This window comes from Schistosoma mansoni, chromosome 6, assembly GCF_000237925.1.
Source record: "Schistosoma mansoni strain Puerto Rico chromosome 6, complete genome".
NCBI lineage: Eukaryota > Metazoa > Platyhelminthes > Trematoda > Strigeidida > Schistosomatidae > Schistosoma > Schistosoma mansoni.
The window spans coordinates 12,199,954-12,223,548 of record NC_031500.1 but is presented as its reverse complement, the minus strand read 5'-3'; the positions used below and the strand labels follow the sequence as shown (position 1 = coordinate 12,223,548).

The window sequence follows — 23,595 nt, the reverse complement described above, 5'->3', positions numbered from 1 at the left end:
TACAACGTAAACTTCTGTTGCCCCAAAACATCTCCGGAGTCACCTTGCTAAAGGTGTATAGGCTAGGAAACCTAGCGCATCTGAAGCCAAATCAGTCTAGACTACTCAAAGTCGTTTTCAAATCCCCAAACGAACGCGACTTAATCTTAGAAAATGGACACAAATTGAAGGGTTCAGGAGTTTTTCTCCGTAAAGACTTACCGTTGGCGGACCGTGTAAAAAGACGGGAAGCTGAAAAAGAACTACAGCTCAGATTAGACGCTGGCGAAAAAGACCTGAAAATTGTAAAATTTCGGGTTGTGAGGCTTCGACAGAGGATGGTACTGAAGCCACTCTGGGTGAAGCACGAGGCCACCTAAATAGGCTTCGGATCTGTTATACCAATGCCCGGAGCTTACTCAATAAGCTACCGGAACTAGGTGTACAGATTGACTCAACTAGGCCAGACATAATCGCAGTCACAGAAACATGGCTGACTCCGTCTATAGATAGTAGGGAACTTGATTTCGAGGGTTTTACATTAGTAAGGGCCGATAGAATACAAACACGTAAAGGAGGGGGAGTAGCTCTATTCATTAGGAATGCTATTCCATTCACCATTATCGACAGTGTATCCCATGAGAGTGGAACGTATGAATTAGTTAGCTGCCGCCTGAAATGTAGGGGACAAGAGTTGCTGCTTAGTTTGATCTATCGCAGTCCAAGCTGTGAGGTAAACGAGGTCCTGCTAAGCAGTCTCAACACTTTATCACGAAGTGATCGATGTCTAATCCTAGGGGACTTCAATGCACCCATGGTGGACTGGGGAAACCTGCGGACTTAATCGTCAGCAAATTCCTTCGAACAGGAACTAGTTGATGCGGTAATCACATTTGCCCTAGTGCAACACGTGAAGGAAGCAACTAGGTACGACCCGGGTTCTGCATCATCCTTACTAGATCTTATATTGACTCATTATGAGGATGACGTTGCAAACCTGGATTACATGCCACCCCTAGGCAAAAGTGATCATGCAGTTTTAAGCTTTGACTTCCATATAACTGTCGATCACGAGCACGCCTCAGCTCAATCCAGACCTAACGTCTGGAAAGCAAACATACCAGACATCATGAAATCAGCATCATCAGTAGATTGGAAAATAGACCCAGAGTCATCAATCGAAACGGCTTAGGACATATTCCGGAATTTATACTTAAAAGTTACCGCCCCCACATCCCTTGGACTACACCTAAGGGGCCGAGAAACTCCCCACCGTGGTTCAGTAGGGAGGTTCGCATCCTTCTCCGTAAAAGAAGGAAAATGTGGGACAGATTTAGGTTACTGGGGACTGACGAGGCAAAATCTCAGTATCAAAAGGCTCGAAATACCTGTGCCTCAACCCTCCGTAAGGCCAGAAAGCTGTACGAAGAGAAAATCGTTAGGGAATCCATAGAATGCCCTAAACGCTTGTATTCGTATATAAACCAAAGGACAAAAAGAAGAAGAAATGTTCCTTCACTATGGGGAGACAGTACTGCCACATCACTAGTGGAGGACGACTTTGGCAAAGCTCAAGTATTCTCTAAATACTTTAGCGATGTATACACCATAGAAACACCCTTCTCACCAGTTCATGAAAATCCCCCCACACAAGCACTGGACAGCGTGACCATTAAAGAACTCGATGTCTTTGGTCTGCTAGTTAAGCTTGACATAGGTTAATCCACTGGACCCGATGAACTGCATCCTAGGTTACTAAAGGAATTAGCTAACTTTGTTGCGAACCCTTTAAGTGTATGTTTTAATCTATCCGTAACCCAGGGTCGTCTACCAAAAGACTGGAAGAACGCCATAGTAAGTCCAGTCTTCAAAACAGGTACAAAACATAAGCCTGAGAATTACCGACCAATTAGCCTAACTAGTGTGGTTGTTAAAATCTTAGAAAAGATTATTCGGAAGGAGCTGTTAAAGTATCTCGATGAAAACCGGATCCTCTCCGAAAAACAGCATGGTTTTAGAACAGGTTACTCTTGTCTCACAAACTTATTAGTCGCTCGTGAAAGCTGGTGCGCTCTTAAGGACCGAAAGTTACCTATAGACGTAGCTTACATCGATTTCAGCAAAGCTTTCGACAAAGTTCCGCATAACCGACTGTTATATAAGCTAAGGAATGTCGGGATTGGAGGCAATCTATTGATGTGGATAAAAGACTTCCTAGTTGGGCGTCAACAAAGAGTAAGGGTGAACTCCAAGTTGTCTAGCTGGGAAACTGTGCTTAGTGGAGTCCCCCAGGGTACAGTTTTGGGGCCAGTGTTATTCCTCCTGTACGTAAATGACCTCCCTCATCTACTATCATCATCGGTCTTACTCTATGCTGATGATGTCGAGATATGGAGAGCGATACAAAGCAAGGGCGATGGCTTAGAACTTCAAAATGACCTGGAGAGATTATCTGAATGGTCCCAAACCTGGCAATTGCCGATAAACACTTCCAAGTGTATTGTGATGCATATTGGCCACCAGGGTACAGATACATACACGATGAATAACACTGAGTTACCTATTGTCCAGGCACACAATGACTTAGGCGTCATCGTTAGTCAAGACTTAAAGACTACTGCACACTGCCGTGCAATAGCCGCCAAAGGTTTTAGGACTTTATGATCCATACGCAGGGCTTTTAGGCATCTCGACGCTAAAACGTTTCTGACTTTGTATACAGTGTTCGTACGCCCTTAACTTGAGTACTGCATACAAGCAGCTAGCCCCTGCCTAAAAAAAGACAGTGAACTCTTGGAAAGGGTTCAGAGAACAGCAACTAGGCTGATTCCCGGAATAGCGAAGCTCCCGTATGGTACTAGACTGACCAAGCTAAACCTATTCCCGCTGTCATATAGAAGAATCAGAGGCGACTTGATTACAGTTTTCAAATTGCTTAATGACAAATTTGCACCTGATATGTCCTCATTTTTCTTGTCTTCCAAAACAGAAAATCTACGAGGACACTCCAAAAAAGTTCACAAGCCCAGAACGAATTACTTGTCAGCTGACTACCGACTTTCCCATCGAATAATCAACGAGTGGAATTCATTACCTCAGCACCTGGTTGAGGCTCCATCCGTCGACTCCTTCAAAAGAAAGTTGGATCAGCTGAGAGACCATCATTGCCAGGACTAACACAGGCCATCAAGCCTCCTGTCCTTTCCAAACTGAAACTGTAAGACCAGGCATATATGTGTGTCGGTTCAAGTTAAAAGTGAAAGTATTCTTTACTTTCAAAGTTACAATACTTAAGTTCCATATTCTGTGAAAATAATACTTTATCATGCTCGTCATAAAACCAGTCATAGATAATATTGTGGGTAGATCAAATATAAAGCCACACTGAAGTCATGCTTTCTAGCACTTATTGATACTTCGTTGACTGATTTCATAAAATTCACTTTGCCAGTTTCACTCTGATTATTACTCTTCCTTTTTCTTTTTTTTTATAGAAACTGTTGTTTTAGGGCAAGCAGTTTTTTATTGACAGCTTTATTATCTGATTATTCTTTGAACAAAAATACTTTTTTGTTTCTTAATAAACCTGTAGCTATGTCTACAAATATAACACATCAGCCCTCACATATTACTCATGATCAGCGTTCAGTTAGTAACAAGTCTTGGTTCCACGGTTGTACGGTGTGGTTTACAGGTAGCTTCTGTTGAATAGACTTCTAAATAACTATCTTTGGTTAATCTGTATTTCTATATTTCAATGATGTTTATAATTGAAAGCTGTTTAACGTTATATAGCTGTTCACACATCAACCATATCATAAATTCATTGTCTTATGACCTCGAACATATGCACATTAACTACACATGGAGTTGCCGACTACTTACAAAAATGATGTGAGATAAATTTACATCATACATGATTTCTGAGTTGAATAATTCATTGATAACGTTCATAATAGCAGAGCTAGATGATATGGATCTTAATCTTTGATTACTCGTTTTCTCATGGTCTGAGTTCCATTTTATTTTCAGGGTCCGATATTTTTTCTCACTAAGCGATTAACCCTTATTAGGACTTCAATAAAATTATTTGAACTACTTCCTATCCTCTTCTTCCCTATTCGTCGTACTGAGATAATGCATGAATAGAGGGGCTTGTTACTTTTTGGTGGTGATTCGTTCTCTAGACTGAATCGTTTAGTTATAAAGCTTTCATTGTTCTCCAGAACACCATCACAAACCTCAGGTAGAAGTTACTGAAATTCTAGGAGACTGTGTGACAGGTTCAAATATGGGACTAACTTTCAAAGGTTCTTTGATTACTACAAATATTTAGTGTATTTAGGTGTTGCATGTTTTGAAGATGTTAGAGGTTCATTATCCTAACCACTAGGTCATAGAAAACTAAACCAAGTGAATTACGTTACTACGAATTCTATTTTGTCATTTCACTTAAACGATTGTCCTGTACTCCAATATTATAAAACTATTACTGCCGAATTCTTCCTTGCTCAAAGTTTTCACTGCTTATCTCAACATTTTTCTATAGGTCTCAGTGGAGCTGGCAAAACGACTTTGGCATTTGCTCTAGAACGTCATCTAGTTAATCGAGGCATATCAGCTTATGTTTTAGACGGAGATAATATTCGCTCTGGTTTAAATAAAAATTTAGGATTCAGTGATGAAGACCGTGTGGAAAATATCCGACGTGTCAGTGAAGTAGCTAGGTTATTTGCAGATGCAAATAATATTTGTTTAACTAGCTTCATTAGTCCGTTTGAAAGTGTAAGTCTAGTTTTTCCATTCCTTAGGGTGTTTGATTATTTATTTGTTTTTTCATTACTCGTTGTTATAACTGTTTTACATATAATTTCTCCTTATTACGACCCAGCTATTGCTATTGCTTAGTATTCTTGGACACCAATACACTCGACAAGTCCCAAATCAGAACACGGTTGAACAGGGAAAGAAATTATATTCCGAATAACAAGGATAAATGGAAGTAAGAAGCGCAATAAGGAATACGTTAGTGTATTTATAGTTTTTACATGCGTAGATTCTAGAGTCTTCTCCAAGCATCGACTAGCGCTAATTGAATAAGAATTGGCCAATCAGCTTGCAGCAATACAATCGTACGTAGAACATGCTTTAATCCAATCTATGTCCCGCTAACACTCGTACTCTCTCATAATTTAAGATTGAAAATGAAATAAAAAGTAGATTTATTTGCATCGTTTCTGTTTACATATCGGGCACAGTCTCCGTCCAGTGATTTCAACTACTTGATAGCCTACTGTCTATTCTTTATGTAATTATTAACTTCACCAGCTACGTATTCGACGTAATTAGCCTTCGAATTTTATCGACCGATGAAGGAGGGATACTAGCAGAAAAATCAACGATATGGATATTTCATAACTAAACGGCAAACAAATTATTATACCCATAAGAAGATTAGGAGCAATTACATCTGTGACATTATAATCAATATTTACTTTTGTCGTATAATATTATTGACTGCTACTTTTTAATGTCTCGAAAATTTCTTATAAATCCCTTTTGGGTTCAAGTCAGAATATAATACTTCGTGAATTCACTTCGCTTCCTGGCTGGATCACCACTAGAGAATATTGAATCTTTTTCCTTTCCGATCAACCCGTATCCGTATAGATATTGAGCGAGTTTCATCACGATATGTATTCTTATCGCTTTGGAGTATGAATGAATATTTAAGTATGTGAAAGAGACTGTATGGATACTAGATTTAATAACCTATAAATAATTAGTGTAATAAGATCGCCAGTGAATCGAGATAATTATTTTTACTGATTTGACTGTATTTTGCAAAATGTTGCGTCTTTTTCAATTATTTTTGTCTAAATTGTAATTATGCTGCTAGAAGTGAACTTTACTGTAACATATCAGATGTCTTTTAAATTAGAATTTTGTTCGTTTTATCGATCACTAAGATTGTAAAATGAACGTATATTGTTCTTTAGTGTGCTTTATAACTGGCCAACTGAATAATTTCAGTTTGAACATCATCTTACAATAGCAATGTTTTGTTTAGTATGAGGTAACTGTAATCTTATAATGACCTTATTTATCTATGGATTGTTTCCTCAGACATGCAGTTTAATAGTATAGGTTTTCAAACTTATATGTTTGAAGTTTGCCTAACTCATGATCAATAGTGTTATGAGATACCTCAATGACAGAGTCTTTCAGTATGATATGCTGGATTTTATTTTATAAACATTTGGACTATAGACACTAGACTCATTACTTCAGAAGCCACCTTTAAATTATGTATAATAATTTAACACGATTAAAAAGTATCTTACATAAAAGTACTCAGGTTTTAGTCTCATGCTGCAGTGTCATATGAGGAAAATCCACGGAAGGAGAAGGATTTGGGTGGTTAAAAATCCGGCGAACAAGGAGTAATTGGGTGTTTAGGTTTAAGAGGAAAATATCTGCCTCTACTTCGATCTACATCAGTTTCAGTTTTCACGTTGATGACTGATTAGCTTTGAATCTGGAGCTATTGATTCCTCATGCCATTTGAAGAATACCCATCCAATTAGCCTACACAGCACGAACGAGTGGTCAGGAACTTTGTGAACTGTTATTTTATTTCTTTCCAATCATATTTAACTTGTTCTCGACGTAGTTTTATCACGCAGATAATTTGCGACTCATTGTCTCACATTCGACAGACGCAAAACGCATGCTTAAGTCAAAAATTTTCAATCAATTTGTTCGGGAATAAAACCCGAAATTGTTGCGATTTTTCCATCCAGTAAGCTTATGTAGTCCATTTGCTTAAGTTTATTCAGAAAATCAGGTAGACAACAATTTTTAAGCGATTGAAGGTAAAGAGACCCCATATAATGAATAATAACAGTAGATATCTCTGATGGATACTGTTAATTATTATCGTTACCTTAGATAACCTCCACCTATCTACTATACGTTTGAGTTAAGATGAATTAGCTTAAATAATGTAAACTACCCAGTTTTAACATTTCATACCGTCAATATATTGTTACTAAGGTTTTCTTAGGGATTTATTTAGCAAAATGTAATAATAGACATGAATAGTTTGTCACATTCATCATAATTGAAATTCTCTTCATACAATGGCCTTAACATTCTCTTATTTATTCTGATAATTGACAGTCACCACAAAATTGATTTAAACCGTTCATATCAACACTCATCCAGCATTGGTTAACGAAATCACTTACTAATTTTAATCGAAATGATATTCTTTATGAAGTGTAGAATCTTTATTCCCATATTTTGTCAAGTATTTACTCATGAAAACTTCTTAAGCAATGTTGTTTAAAACGAGTAATTGATATCACAAATTCTCGAAAAAAAACATTCCTTATAAAGATTGTCTCATATTAGCAAGTAGAATTTTTATTTATTTAATTAAACACATAAATATTGGTGCAAGGGGGCACCAGATATATATGCTCCACACAAAACAATGAAAATGGGAAGAGAAAGAGGTGAGATGCATAAAAAAAGTAGTGGTGGGGGGATCTGAAATGTACAACCAGAAGAGCTCTCTCAGTTAAGGAGGTTATAACTACTCTTTATGCAGAAAGTAAAAGAGGGTTACAGCAGGATCGCCATTGGCTTCTATTCTGAGCCATATCTGATGACGTCTCTAGCCACTGTGTAGCACCATCTCTTGGACCCCAGCCAGGGAGTCGTGAAGGACCAACAGAAGCCAATCCTTTTCAGCTTTCTTTCATACCATCTGTATTATAAATAAGGGGATGAAGTGTTTATTCCTATTCTTCATAAATAAAAATGAACTTGGGATTACTACTAACTTTTTGAATATTGGTGAATTTATTTGGAGTGATTCTTAATAAGTGAAGTTGATGAACATATGATTTTCGTGGAACAGTTGGTTGATTGGTTAGTGGTTTAACTATTCGATTTTTGGTCAGAAGGGATTTTGTGGAGATTTCAGTATTTTCATAGTTGAAATTATGAGTCAATTGAAGCTAGACCACCATGGAAAACTTGGAAGCACTGGACGGCCGTTTCGTCCTATTGTGGGATACTGTAAGATATCAAATCACTGAAGACAATTGGTGAACGGTTGCTCAATTTCGTGGATTCGTCGAAGTTAGACATAAACACCGTTGGATGCCGCCTCAGTAGACTAGATGTTGAGCGCTCGCGCACGAGAATGATAGGTTCCGGGTTCGGATCTCGCGAGGTGAGGTCGTGGATGCGCACTGCTGAGGCGTTCCAAAATAGGACGAAACGGTCGTCCAGTGCTTCCAGGCTTTCCATGGTGGTCTAGCTTCAATCGACTCATAATTTCAACTATGAAATATTCGATTTTCAACTAGTAGGTTTTGGATTCCAACCGCACTCACGTACTTCATTTTGAATAACCCTAATAGTAGTTAACTTTTAACTGAAAGCCGAAGACATCAATATGAAATAGGTATGTGGGTAAATTAATTAAAAGTATTCAATCAATTAATAGATGATCTTAATAAATTCTACACCATTTTTTTCATTCTTACACTTAAACTACTTTATTCATTGTTTACAGGATAGAAATGCAGCTCGCATGTTACACTCTCAAAACAATCTACCATTCTTTGAAGTTTTTCTAGCTACTCCAATTGAAGTATGTGAACGACGTGATGTAAAAGGGTTATATAAACGTGCACGTGCTGGTGAAATAAAAAATTTTACTGGTATCTCTGCAATTTATGAAAATCCAACAAATCCTGATTTGATTTTAAATACTGAATTATATTCTGTTCAAGAGTGTGTAACTCAATGCGTACAAATGTTAGCTAAAGCTGTAAGTGATATTTAGATTTTCTGTAAAGAAACTATAAGCTTGTATCTTATTATATTAGATTGATTGTATTTCTATTTGACGATGCTTTCAGTGAAGTCTAAATTCAGTTTTATGACATAATTAATTTGAGAAAAGTAAAGACTATTTTATTGGTGAATTATGTCAGAACAATGCCTTAGTAGTGGTTAAGCGTTGTTTATCTTTCAACCATTAGGTCATATGTTCCAATCCGCTTTTACTTATTTCAATTTTGATAGCTAGTTAGTATAACTAGATTTCATATATAAAATATGGTTCAAACTGGAGTACAAAAATCTGTAATGAGGCAAACTAGTTACATCATGAATGAATATTATGGTCAAGGTACTTACTAAACCATTTCATTTATAATTAAATTATGACCGGCTCCTCCTACAATGGTTATCGATCGTGATCTGTAATGTGTAGCAAATAAATTTGCAAAAGAAACAGTGGTGATCTAAGACAACTTCCAAATATTCTAAACTGGAAATGATCACGTTTCATAGGGATAACTGAGAGGCGGATGTAACATTGCACTGTGTACACATTTTAGTAGAACTAGTAAGATGATACCAGGATACAGTACTCTGACTGATTTCATAAGTAACCTAATATTATTGGCTACATTCTTATAAGTCTATGTAACTACTGCTATTCTTGTTCTCAGCTGTTCCTAACCAGAGTTATGTATAACAGAAAATGCTCTTATCAATCTTCCAAATGTACTGTGCTGCCCTCTTGGTTTATGCACACCGTATATCATACTCGTAAAAATAATTTACTAACTAATTGCGTGCTTTAGTGTTGATATTGTGACATATCGCTGTAAACGTTCAAATATAGCTATGTTTAATCGTTTACATGTTAAAAAGAACGAAGCATTTATTTTATATTAATTTCTAATATATACAGGAAATCTCTTGGATACTATGCTGTGTTCAAATTCTTGTTTATGATTTGGCTTTAAACATATTAGACGCTTATTTTTGTGGGATATTGGTTGAAGAATTTAGTCAGAAATATTCCTTAAATATGTCATAACGATTAGCAGAACAATTGCTGTTTTCAGTTCCGTTGTAGACCATCTTCTCTAATGGCTTATGCTAATTTTTTTCACTTATGATGTATGCAAGACATCCGGCTACCAAACAGAGGATGAGCATACTGTGTAGCAGTTCGCTCTTTTCTATTCTGTGACTCTAAAATGTAACCTTTAAAAATAAGGGATATTTTTGAGTTTCTAGTGTTTGATCATAAATTCTTTCGGATCATTATTTATGCGTGTTTGGACCACTTAGGAATCCTGAGGTTAGGCACAGAATGATAGGTAAAGATGGCAAACCGGTTAATGAGGTAATGAACCTTCACTAAGTGAGTTGGTTGAGAAATGTGCTACGTTTGCCTAACCCGTTGCCTATTTCAATGCCTAATGTTCATTAATGTAAACATAAGTTGGAACAAAGTTAGACCCGGCCAAACCAAAATGTGACATCAGTCCGTCAAACCACTGACTATTGGTCTGGTGAATAAGTTGATTGATCCACATTACATAGCTGGATCCTACGCAATTATCGTAGCCAATGGTTGGAGACGTTATGTGACATCCTTAAGGATCATTCGCAATAGCACAGATACACAGATACACTGATTTTTTTTGTCTTCCCTGAGTTATTGAGTTTTCAAACTATCTTGTATTATTCTACCCCATGAATTCACTTTCACTGGAATTTTATGTGCGTTATTTTTCGTTGTTGTTACGACAACTGATGTCACTACCACGTCTGCTACGCTAGCACTTTACTGTCCTAATGTGATATGGCAACTTGAATCGATACACATATGTTTCAGGTTGTTCGTTGATCATAACTAACTAGCTTTCTTCACAATACTCATCATTCACCTTTAAGTTTATTGTGCATTTGTCGGTGTTTTTATAATGCGATAATCGTTTAGAATGCCTTAAGTTAACTATAAACTTGTAACATTCATCATAATGCATAATAACCGTACCATTTATCTGCTGAGACTAAATTGAACCATACATCTACATACCTGTAACTTATTGGTCATAGCTAAATATAATCTAAATTTTCTGCATAAAAGTTAATCTTTTCTTCTTGTTTTCTTTTTCAAAGTTAAAATCTAAATAAGAGTAATACTAGAACAATATATGGCCTTGATATCATTATTATTATTATCTTTAGTATTTTATAGTTTAATTCTGTTTTTACAAGTTTCAATGAATCGTTTTTAATCTTGTCACAACTAAGATATATATATATATACCAATATATTGATACCTAGAATTCATAAAAGCCATAAATTGTAGTTAATTGTTATGAAATTCCGGTTGTTTACTGTTCTAATATCAATTGTGTTTAGTGTATTACACATAGGTTACACATAGTTTTCTTCAAAAAATATTTCTTCCAAAAAAAGAAAACTTAGTGATCTACAATAATGAATGACAGTAGTAATAATGATAATATTAAATTATCTTTAACTAGAAATAGTGTTTTTGTTTTGTTTGGTACTAATTTAAAATTTTTGCTTATCATAGTGCCTTTTTCTAATTAACACTAATGATTATATATGGTTAACAATAATATATTTGGTCGTGTTGTCATGAAATACTATGCTAGGTTGCTTAGTGTTTGAACATCCATGTTTTAACTAGTAAGTCCTAAGTTTCAAACTCCACTTTACTCAGTTTACTTTGAGCAGCTGTATAGTATGTGTAGGGACGGCCCCAAGTGTATTCAAGGAAGCTCGAAGAAGTTCAGAAAGAAACGAAGGTATTCCATTTACTCATCTTTTGAAGAACATCACAGAATCTCGACGTGTAGCTTTTCGACTGGATAAGTGCTAAAAGTCACTGTATGAGGATTGGATGACTGTAATAATGATTTCGTTTTTACTAAAAACTATAAATACCTGAGTATTTTGAACTATATTTGACACTTGTCTTCTGTCTTCGAACTTGTGACTTGAGGGGTTCTAGCGTTCGGAAGGTCTAGTTGTACTTGGTATAGTAAGAATACAAGTTCTAGATATAACAGTATGATTAGTTGTTTTACAAAAATATTGTTTAAAACTTTGTAATAAGAATTTATGAGTTGACTTGTTTCGATTATTAACACTTTGGATGCACTAAACTGCTAAGTCCTAGTTTCCCACCCCTTTTTAAAAATAAATCCTGCGGAAGATAAATATTTCTAAAAGAAGCTCAATGATTCATTGTTAGCCTAGTAAGTGTTATCAGAGTTTACAAAGTTAGTTGAAATACGACTTTGTGAATCTCCATCGACTGAGGTGGTTAAGATATGCGTTACACATATTTCATCATCGTCTACTTCAAAGATTCAATTTAGTTTGTGTAAGTGTGGGTTATGAAAAAAGTAGGGTCGGTCAAACTAAAACCTGGCTTCAATCTATAAAGCCATTGACTCTTGGTCTGAGCTATGTTGATTGATACAAACTACCTGGTTGAGGTTCATAGGATAGTCATGGTCAGCTATTGGAGAGGTTGAATAACATGTACCAGAATCGTTTACAATGTGGAATTTGTATTCACTCTATGTTTCCCTCTCGATCTTAAATTCAAGTATTCCCGCATACATACTTTCCCAGTCTATTTTTTCAAATTTAAGACAAATTCTCAGGATTTAATCTTTCCATAATTGTTACCACATTATTTCAACTCGTTTACTACTCTTTATGTTAATTTCATCCCACTGTGCTGATACTGTGGTATGGAAACTTCAGCCAATGCACATTTGTAAAGGTGTAACTTAGTGATTAGTGTATTCAGCTTTCAGACACCAAGTACACGGTTTGAATCCTTCTCCACCTACGTTGGTTTAAATAACCGGGTAGCATCATTTACCCTACACTTAGAGTGAGGCTCATACTTGAGTACGTTGTAAATAAATAAATAATATATATATATATATATATATATATCGATTAAAAATGAATAAATAACCTGGAAGTTTCAGTATACTCAACAACAAAATCGACATGTGGGTTAACTGTTTTGAAGAGTTTTAGCTAATATGAGTTAGCTCTCCTAGATACATATTAAACGTTACTTATAAAAACTAGTACTAAACAAGTTTTGAGTTTTTAAGACCACCCTAAATTACTTAATTTTTCAGATGAACATGTAACTGCCTAGGAATTCGGGTCGGTATTTCTTACTGACCGAAACTACTATTTGAATAGACATTCGTTTAATGGTCTTTTACATTGTCACATCTTAATGAAATTGGAAAATAGCCTCAATTGATCTTTTGTTTATTAGCGTTAGAAAATACTGACTTTGTATCTTAAGACCAGTAACTTATAAATATTACACAGTAGGTGTTAAAATTATTAAACTTTAGGAAGTTGTTGAACGGTCGGAAATACTGTTCAGTTTTGTTGGATTGTAACAGATTTTTTGTCCAATATCAATCTCTTAAAACAATACTGACCTATCTATATAACCACATCAAAAAGTAAATGTTCATCAGAGTTAGAATCTATGCAGTAATGTGACGACGTAAGTTCGAACCCCACTGGAAGCATCATTAGTGCCCTCAAGATTCTAAGTACGTCTTACTGTCAAGCGCTAATTACGCGTAACGTAAGTCTAAGGTTTCCTGCCGGCTACTTTCAGCTAACTAGCATTCATATTTGTCTTATGTAATTCGATTCAGTTTTTTACGTACTTTGTTTTAGGGACTAGTGCCTAACTATGATGAAGTAAATCCATTTGGTGGTCCTATGCCCAAAGAATTATATGTGACTGATCCTGTAGAAGTTCAAAAATTAAAGGCAGAATGTTTTAATTTACCTCATTTGGATATTACAGAATTGGATCTTCAGTGGATACAAACACTAGCTGAAGGTTGGGCTACACCATTAAATGGTTTTATGCGTGAAAATGAATATTTACAAGTTCTATATTTCGGTCAATTACAATTGTCAAACAGTAAGTTTTTTATCAATTATTTAATTTTGTTTAGTTGAATGTATCACAAGGATGATCTGATAGTTGAAAAGTAGCAGAGCAGTACTCATTTCGTGAATTCTAATACTACTATCTTCTATTTCTTTCTTACTAAAATGTTATTGTTTTGGAATTTCTAGAACTTTGGAAATAGTTAATATCGATTATATAATCTTTATGCTGCGCTTCTGTTAACATTAGAGAGGAATTATTTCAAGACTATGTAACAGTATCATAATCTGCACTGTATCATTAGTCATTAAATCATTTTTATGGTAAAGTATAAATCAGCGCTTTCTAATCTTAAAGTTGTTTGTATTTTGACTATTTTTCCTGTCTTGAACACTTTAAAGAAATGAAGACTATAAAAGCATCATACCAGGCGTTCTTAACATTCTCAAACTTAAAACAGAATCACACTATTGTACATGAAAGTGGATTTTGGGAAATCACGTAATAATTAGGTACAAATAATTCCTCAAATGTTTTTAGCTAAGGCTAAAAACGTTACTGTATTATTTTATGGTATCCGCCACAGTTTTGTTCTCATCAATTACAGCTTCATATAATTGGCTTTGAGCTGCATCTTATTTATTAGGGCTAGTAGTATTGTTCGGCTCCCCAAACCCAAGTAAGTGGAACGAGACTCGAATTAACAAGTCGAGACCTTCTCAATTTTAAACTATCTCTCCACCGACATTATAAGCAAAGATGGATGGTGGCTAGCATTGGGACCAGGACGCGCGTCTCGTTCTATTTGGGACTCGTCAGCTGGATGTACTTGCATCCCGGAGTTGATGTTCACCCCAGAACTCGGACCCAGTGTCGTTCGCTTCAATCAGGACTCAATAGCTAAGTGAATAACGTAATGACGTTTGAAGCGAACGGATCAGAGTGAACATCAACTCTGGGATACAGGCACATCCAACCGCCGAGTCCCAAATAGGACGAAACACGCGTCCCGGATTCCACTTCTAACCACCATTTATCTTCGCTTACAAAGCTTTTTGCTCAAGGTAATATGGAGGCAATCCGCATAGGATGCACGTATGCCAATAAGAGACTGATCAATTGCAGTCCTACACATCATTAGAAAGGTTCAAACAAACGATACAAAAATGATTTATCTCTCCACCGGTTATCACTGGTTTTGGAGTGGATTGATCATCGTCGTTATATGGCTATTATCATTCCAAACTGATTATGCTAAGTAGTCAGTCAATTAAAGAAACATTGAACCTGGGTTTTAGGTTGACTAAGTAGTCAGTCAATTAAAGAAACATTGAACCTGGGTCCTAGGTGTATCGATTCAAGTTTTCATACCATATCAACTCAACAACACTAAATTACCAAGATAAATGGTAGAGTAGTAGTAGCAATATCAGTAATAGTAGAACAGATTAAGCACGTAGTATGGTTCAAGGAAAACGAATAAATTCACAGAATGGAAAAGTTTAAGATAATTTAAAAGAAAAATCATAGTTTAAGGGAGGACAAAAGTCTAGCAGTCATTACTTTCTTCGACTGATGGAACCATATCTTGGTTCCTCAGACCATAACCTTCTGACCTATTCCTACACCAACCAATAGTTTTCATCTAGGTAGGCGATGGTTGAGCCACGCGTAATACATGTTTCAACCATATCAATCCACGAAAATATGTAATCGCTGGTATTATATCAATCCCACATAGGTTATTCTAGATTATAGAAAGACCAATTTATTCATTCTTCTCATGCCACATTTTGACCTTTTCACTTACTCGCTTATTAACATTGACTTTTTATATGATCGTATGTGTGTTAATTGCTCTTCATACTCGTTACGTGTCTGTAATTTGTTTTTTGTCTGACTATGAATATTGAGTCACGCTTAATCAATATGGGTTGACTCACTCGCTCTCTCTGCTTCGCTTCTCCTTCTCCTCTTCTCTTTCTCCACTTCGTTTCTCTGATTGTCTGTCTAGATCAATGAATGTACGAAATATGCGTATTCAAAATTCATTCTCGTATATGGCTTATTTTATTCCGTTACTCTAACTCGAATCAAGTCGATAATTATATACCAGGGTGGACAACATGTATATTTCGATAGCAATCAGTGTACGATCTAACTGGAGTCAGATATAAGGCCACTAAAGATTCACTAGTCAATATATATATATATATATAATGCTTTTTTGACAATGCTTTAAACAGAGTTATGTATAATAGTATTCCTTATTTTATATTGGTTTTTTTGTGATTACAGGTTCTGTGATTACAAATTTCTCAATTCCAATTGTATTAGCTGTATCAAATGAGGATAAAGAAAGATTTAGTGGGAATGGTTCATCGATAGCTCTCGTATATAAAAATAATATAATTGGAATGTTACGAAATTGTGAATTTTTCCCTCATCGTAAAGTAGGTGCAACTTGTTTATCTTTGGTATATTCAGATTCTTATGGAAAAACATAGTTTACAGCTATTTTCTTTTTCATAGTTGAAATCATAAGTCAATTGAAGCTAGACCACCATGGGAAACCTGGAAGCACTGGACGTCCGTTTCGTCCTATTGTGGGACTCCTCCTTAGCAGTGCGCATCTACGATCCCGCACTCGCGAGATTCGAACCCAGGACCTACCATTTTCGCGTCAGAGCACTTAACCGATCAATATCAGAGATTTGTAGAGATTATCAAATTTTGTGGTTAATATCGAGAACCGATTTTGGTTGGACAATCGCTGAAAATCAGAAAGCTCTGGTTACAGTTTGAGACTTCTTAATGTCGATGCACATCCATTACCCCACTGACTGTCTTGTGATGAGAGCTTAACCTTTCCACTACTTAGCTGGTATTCAGTGATTTACATATCTTTTGTTTTTATTCATAAAGATCATCCTAACTTGTTAATTGAAATCAGCATGCTTATGATTTGTCTTACATTATTTTGAAAATTATTACTGATAGTCAAAGACTGTGAAATGTGGAAAGAGACTTAATTGTTAATATGATTATTAAGATCAATATTTTGTGTTGAATTTGTTAGTTTTAGTTGTCTGATATTTAGTTATGGAACACTCAGTAATTCATACAGTTACCCTCTTTACATCTAGTTAACCTTTTAAATCCATTTCAACTGAATGTTTCAATTCTTCAAATAAACAATTTCCTAAATTTTAACAAGTAATTTCTTTGTTTTTACGGTAAAGATTATTTAACTATTGATTCTGGAATTATTTATGAATGATAATCTTGAAACATTTTGTTTGTCTATAGTTTAATTCACTCTAGACGGGTTTAATTCTAGTTAACATTGTTCGAAATCAGTATTATCATGCAAATTAGACTACCATATAACCTTTAGACTATTCTTAGAAGATTAAAGGTAGCCGGAAAGAAAATTCTAAACTTAGGTTTCGTAACAATTGATAATCATCTGTAAAGTATATCTGCAATCGTGCAAGCGAACATTGGTGCTTTCTTGACAACAATACTGGTTTATCTTTAGTTCACAAATCGAATAATTTGTGTGGTGCATATCTATTTGGTGTCTACTTGCACTAATGTTTATGTGTTTAAATATATAATAAATGAGTTCATGACGGAGATCTATACTACATGTTACATTTGATAGATGCTTACTTTAAATTGTTTATAGCTTGGGTCATTTTTTTTCTTTTTGATTTTAACTAGTTTCTTTCTATTTCATAATTGTAAAATATATAGGAAGAACGATGTTGTCACATATTTGGAACTAATCATATAAATCATCCAAGCATAGAAATGATTATGTCATCTGGTGATTGGTTAGTTGGCGGTGATTTAAAAGTATTCAAAAGAATCAAATGGAATGATGGTCTAGATCGGTATCGTTTAACGCCAAAAGAATTACATTGTGAATTATTAAAAATGAAGGTAGACATTAATGATGCATTTTTTTAGAATGCTGCCTACCTACTTTTCATCTAAGCACATGATACGCTCTGATGTAATTATTGCATGGTGGACAAAGTGGTTTTGTAGCTTTCAGAAGCTGTAATATTCAATAGTGAATAATTTTGGGAAATTTAGTTAAAGACAAAAGAGTGTACAGTTTTTTTTAAACATGTAAGTTGCTAGCGTTTCGTGAAATGACCAAGTGAGCAATGTTAAAGTCAAACGTAGGTTTGTTTGTTTAAGATGATACTATCCTCAGTTGATTGTGATGGACAAAATAATCTAGTCCAGTCGTTTAGGGTACAGTTCCTAATATTAATGTCTCAGTCGTCAAATGTTTAGTCTATTCTCTGAAATTCATAGGCTCAAGTCACATGCCCGTCCTTTATTTCCGAGTTATAGACATGCTTCTCCTAACCTTGCTCCACTGCCTTTTGGATTAGACCTCTAGGTCAAAGGTTCAGGGAGTGGTCCCCTAAGAAAACCACCTGCTTCCATTTGGGCACCTCGGCAGTATTTCAACCTTCACACAAATCGAATGAAAAAATGTGGCTCATATATATTTGGTGCCTCCTTGTACTAATGTTTATGTGTTTAAATAAATATCTATGTTGAGTAAAAATAAGCTTAAAAACTGAGTAATAATTCACACCATCTATGGTGATTCGGTACAGAGTCTTTAGATTGACCACTGAGTTACCGTAATCTACGTGTTAATCAAGTACCGGTTCATACACTTATTTAAAAGTCACAATTATTGTTTATGGAAGTCAGTAGTACTCAGTGGGGATGTTCATATTTAAATGTGAAATTTAACTTAAGGATGGCTGTGTTATTTCCCGTATATTACAATAGAATGCGATCTTAATCAGAAATGAAATGTTTCCTAACTGACCTGTTGATTATGTTTGCCTTTTCCAGACTTTTACTGTTTATTTATTTATATAATTTTAAATTAATTAGGCTGACTGTGTCTTTGCCTTTCAATTGAGAAATCCTATACATAACGGTCATGCATTATTAATGACTGAAACTAGACAACAATTATTAGAAAAACATGGATATCATAATCCTGTGTTATTACTTCATCCACTTGGAGGTTGGACAAAGTCAGATGATGTTCCACTTAATATACGTATAGCTCAACATGAAGCTTGTTTAGATGAAGGTGTACTTGATCGTGATACAACTTTATTGGCAATATTTCCTTCACCAATGTTATACGCTGGACCGCGTGAAGTTCAATGGCATGCTCGTACGCGAATGTTAGCCGGTGCTCAGTATTATATAGTTGGACGAGATCCAGCGGGTTTACCTCATCCTAATGGGACAGGTGTTGATTTATATGATCCATCTCATGGTGCTAAGGTATGTTGCATATGTGTTGTTTCACATTATCAACATTTTTTATTGTATTATAAAATCCCCAATGAAATATAATTATGTCTTGTCATTTATATCACAAATCGACAAATACTGAGAATCAGGGGACACTGGACAGCCGTTTTGTTCCAGTGTGGGACTCCTCAACAGTGTGTGTCCACAAACCCATCTGAGATCGAAGTCATGAACTTCAGTTTTCACAGCAAGAGTTTAACCTTTAGACTTCCAAACTGGCACTCAATGGTTTACGTATTTGAGTTTGATCGGTGTGCGATATTGCGGAAAACCAACTGTCTGGTACTTCTTGATTTTTAATGTTTGTCTAACTGTGGTCGGTTAATGATCTTAGTAACGTTAAGCAATTTTCAAAAACCTGTGAAAGCAACAACAATCTGCGGTAATTATACATGAATGGACTTTATTAAATGTTAATCAATGGTATAGTAAATTGTTTATTTTTCTTTTTTAAATAATTCTGAAGATTGTGAATGAATCTTTTCCTCCCTTGGCATAAATACTACTATCGTTTTATTTAGTTTCATCTCAATTATTGGTCTGTGTTATTTTAAAGAGTCAACTTGTAGAACGAAGCTCTTTTACCTGGCTTTGTTCAACAGTGAATGAATTTATGAACTGATTACATTCTTCTGATCTAATTAATGCTAGTAATCTATTCATCTAATCTATGTTTCATCCCTTGTTGTTATAAATCAGTGATGATATTGCCGATGAAATACTTCTGTTTGATGAAAACTCTAACAAGATGCAGAATTTTCCGATTGCCTTATACAACCATACAAATATGTTTGGGTTGTATCCGCCTCTTCTAAGTACTAACTGGTCTGCGTCAACACCTCAACTAATAATAGGAAGTGAAGTGGTTGTGCTTATCGTTCACTCCACTTATCTCAAAATTCTGACAAACTCTGATGGGTTGGTGTCTGACGAAATATCTGTAAAGGTTCGGGAAACTCGCCTTACTTGTGAACGAGATGTCCTTCCGATGAAAGGACGAATTTACTGGACAACGTTTCTCGCTGTTCCACTTGGAAGGTGTGAAACATGATCACTAGTAATAAAGTATATTCGTTGGCTGCTAGTATTCGATCATGAGTGTTTTCGAAGCATCAGAGGTGTATTTTGGGACCACCGAGCGAGCTATGCTGAGGTTAGGCATATGGTGCTTGACAAAGGTGGTAAATCGATTGATGAGGTAGTGAGTCGTCATCAACTGTGATCGTTAGGACATATGTTGCGTATGCCTAACCATCGCCTACATCAACGAGCCATGTTATGTGGTATAGTAATAGGCTGGAGAAAAGCTAAGAACAACCGAACCAAAACGTAGTATCACCCGTCCATGAAGTCATTTACTGTTGGTCTTAGTCATTTTGGTAGAGGTAGACTGCCTGTTTGAGGTCCTGACGGTTATCTTAACCAGCAGCTAGAGGTATCGGATAAAATCTTTATTTGTGCTAATTCAGTGTATCGAATTAAATTGGAACACATATGTCCTGGATTCTAGTTTGATTATGAACGACTGATTGATATATCGAAAAAGATGGTCACTACCTATGTACAACAACTATATAACTATGTCATTACTGTAGAGGTTTACAGTTTTATTATGTTGAGAGCAATAAAAATATTATTGTCCAGGTTATTGTCCTTTTAGGCCAAGTGCACCGCTATTGAAAAACCAGAATTGATTGTTCTTGAATGTACTTTCTTATTCATCTCGTTAAGTTATACAATAACTTCAAATAAACCATTATACTGTCATGTAAACAGCAAAGAATTAATATGATTGCTTTTTTCAAGACATTAAAAGTTCGCTTCAAATAACGAGTAGTCCTCTCTTGTTCTGTATGTCTTGTTAGATTGTCATTGTATTGGTTTTGTTAGGCATATCTAGTAGCCGCATTAATTCCACACTCATATACTAGAATGAGTATTCAGTTTGTATTATATAGATTGTAAAATGTGACACATTAATTGGTTTTTCATGTTTATTACCTAGATTGCAAAATACAACAATCATTAGTGTAATTGAGTTGTCTTAGCTGAATGGTTTAATCCCAGAGCTTTCATTGTCATTCTAAACAAATTCTTTAGTGTTTATTTCATGTAGAAATAAACGTTTTATTTATTTTATGTGTCTTAAGTCAGCTTGTTCTGGTGCCTCTGATTGTGACTCGTTATCCCCGTAGATTCAATTGTCTTCAGCTGCCTCAGTATTCAAGTTTACTAGTTTATTCCGTTGATGTTTGGTCAGGTTATTGACTAACCTTTTTTGAATGGGTTGGTAGATTGGGTCAAGTTCAATATGTCTACTGGTTGCTGATCGAATTGAATGTCATTCTTCCAAAGGTTCTCTAGGACTCTTAGAATTTTTCTGGTTCTTAATTTGGACTTTTCCCCCAGCCAAATTTATGCTTGTAGTTGTCTACATAGATAGCATATCGTATCATTTCACAGATAGTTATTGTTCATGTTTGTGTAAATGATGAGGGTGTCCATTTTGTCCAATAAAGTGCATTTAGTACAATTTGTTTTGGAAATGATATCGGATTAGTCTTCTTTCGCTGTTATGTCTTTTGGTCCGCATAAAATGAAATAGAGTGATTGCGTCAGTTCATAAAGGACATTGATTCCTGCACTCGGGGCTCGAACCCAGAACCCTCGGTCTCGCGCGCGAACACTTGATTTTTAGAAAATCGAGTCGGTTGTGTCTGAGACGTTTTTCGCACATGACAGTATTATCTGTTTTCTAATTCCAAAGTTAATCTGCAACTTGGTCGTCTGCATCTGTCAACATGACTGTTTTATATCATAGGTTTGAAAATATAGAAGACATTTAGGTTTTTGTATGACACTCATACCCTTGAGATAAATATATTAGGAAACGAGTGCCCGAACATTATCACACTCCATCCACAAATATAGTAATCTATTATGTGGCGCATAAAATTTTGGCATCCAGTTGTACCAGATTATATGTGTAATAAGTAAACAAAACTCCTAGTACTTAGTATCATAAATCTTTTGGGTTCGTTAGAGAATTACATATATAGTATGTGCATTTGCAAGTTCAGCTGCCCTTGTGGAGATATCTATATCGGGTGTACTATTAGGCAACTTAACCAACGAATGAGTGAGCATCTACTAGCATGGTTTGAGAAGGGCCAGATAAAAAAACAATACGCAGTTCTATCTTGGCATATCTAATTGATAGTGGTCAGTCACTAGTGAGCATATGATTATAATCAGAAGGGGTTTTGTGGAGATTTCAGTATTTTCATAGTTAAAATCATGAGTCAATTGAAGCTAGACCACTATGGAAAACCTGGAAGCACTGTTTGACGGCCGCATCCACGATCCCGCATCGCGAGCGAGATTCGAACCCAGGATCTACCAGTCTCGCGTCAGAGCACTTAACCGATAGACCAATGAGCTGGCATCTAACGGTGTTAATGTCTAACTTCAACCAGCCTTGATTAGTTTAGCATTTTCGTAAAAATATCCATGTATATTAGAGTAAAGCCTGATGACAATCTAATTGAAAACAATATTGTTCGCTTACATGTATTCTTCTAATATATATATAGTATTGTTATTTTATCTACAGTTTGAATAAATTTTCGATTATCAATGATACAATAATAGAATTTTTTTTATTTTACTTTTTGTCAAAAAACAACAACAACCGATTAGGTATTATCTATGGCTCCTGGTTTATCCAATTTAAAAATTATTCCATTTCGTGTTGCTGCCTATGACAAAACAATTAATAAAATGTCATTTTTTGATTCAACACGTTCATCAGATTTTCTATTTATATCTGGTACTAAAATGCGTACATTAGCTCGTGAAGGTATGGAACCACCGAATGGATTTATGGCTGAGAAAGCATGGAAAGTTTTGTCAAATTATTATTGTCAATTAAATAAATCAGTTTAATTGAATAAACAAAAGGTGAATGAAACTTGGGAGTTTTGAAAAAAAGAAAAAAATTGTTTACCTGTAGAAGTACTTATTGTTCCACCATTTCCAATGTTTACTACTCATTTTCTATTTATCTACATATCCATTATGAAATCTACATCTATTCTTTAGATGGAATTGTGCTCTATGTTTTACCTACCAAAACAAAAACAAAACCGTCTTTTATAAGAACATTTGTCCAAATTTGATCATATAGTTTCACAGTATTATAGGCGCCAAGTTGATCTGAGATATTAAGGAGGAAGGAATTAATTTATTTAGACTTATTATTTGTTTTTGGTAAATGTATTTTGTGATCTCCTATTTTCTTTTTTTCTCCTCCCTTTCATAAGAAGCAAATACTTCTCTTGGTTTTCTTTCTCTTTTCTGTTATCTCTTTTTTATATGTGATTTAATCGATTCTCAGTTGTTAGCTAATTTTAATTGTAGTAAAACATCATAATTA

At 35.3% G+C, this 23,595-nt stretch overlaps 1 protein-coding gene across 1 annotated transcript; it reads left to right on the top strand.

Annotated features, from left to right (window-relative positions):
* Positions 1–3,573: 3,573 nt before the first annotated feature.
* Positions 3,574–23,105, top strand: Smp_154270 (putative adenylsulfate kinase; the record flags this gene model as incomplete). Its single annotated transcript, XM_018798281.1, has 8 exons — positions 3,574–3,673; positions 4,529–4,764; positions 8,570–8,827; positions 13,571–13,823; positions 16,092–16,246; positions 17,553–17,741; positions 18,726–19,130; positions 22,860–23,105. The coding sequence occupies 8 exons, from the start codon at positions 3,574–3,576 to the stop codon at positions 23,103–23,105; spliced, it is 1,842 nt and encodes a 613-aa protein (XP_018653238.1).
* Between the last annotated feature and the right edge of the window lie 490 nt (positions 23,106–23,595).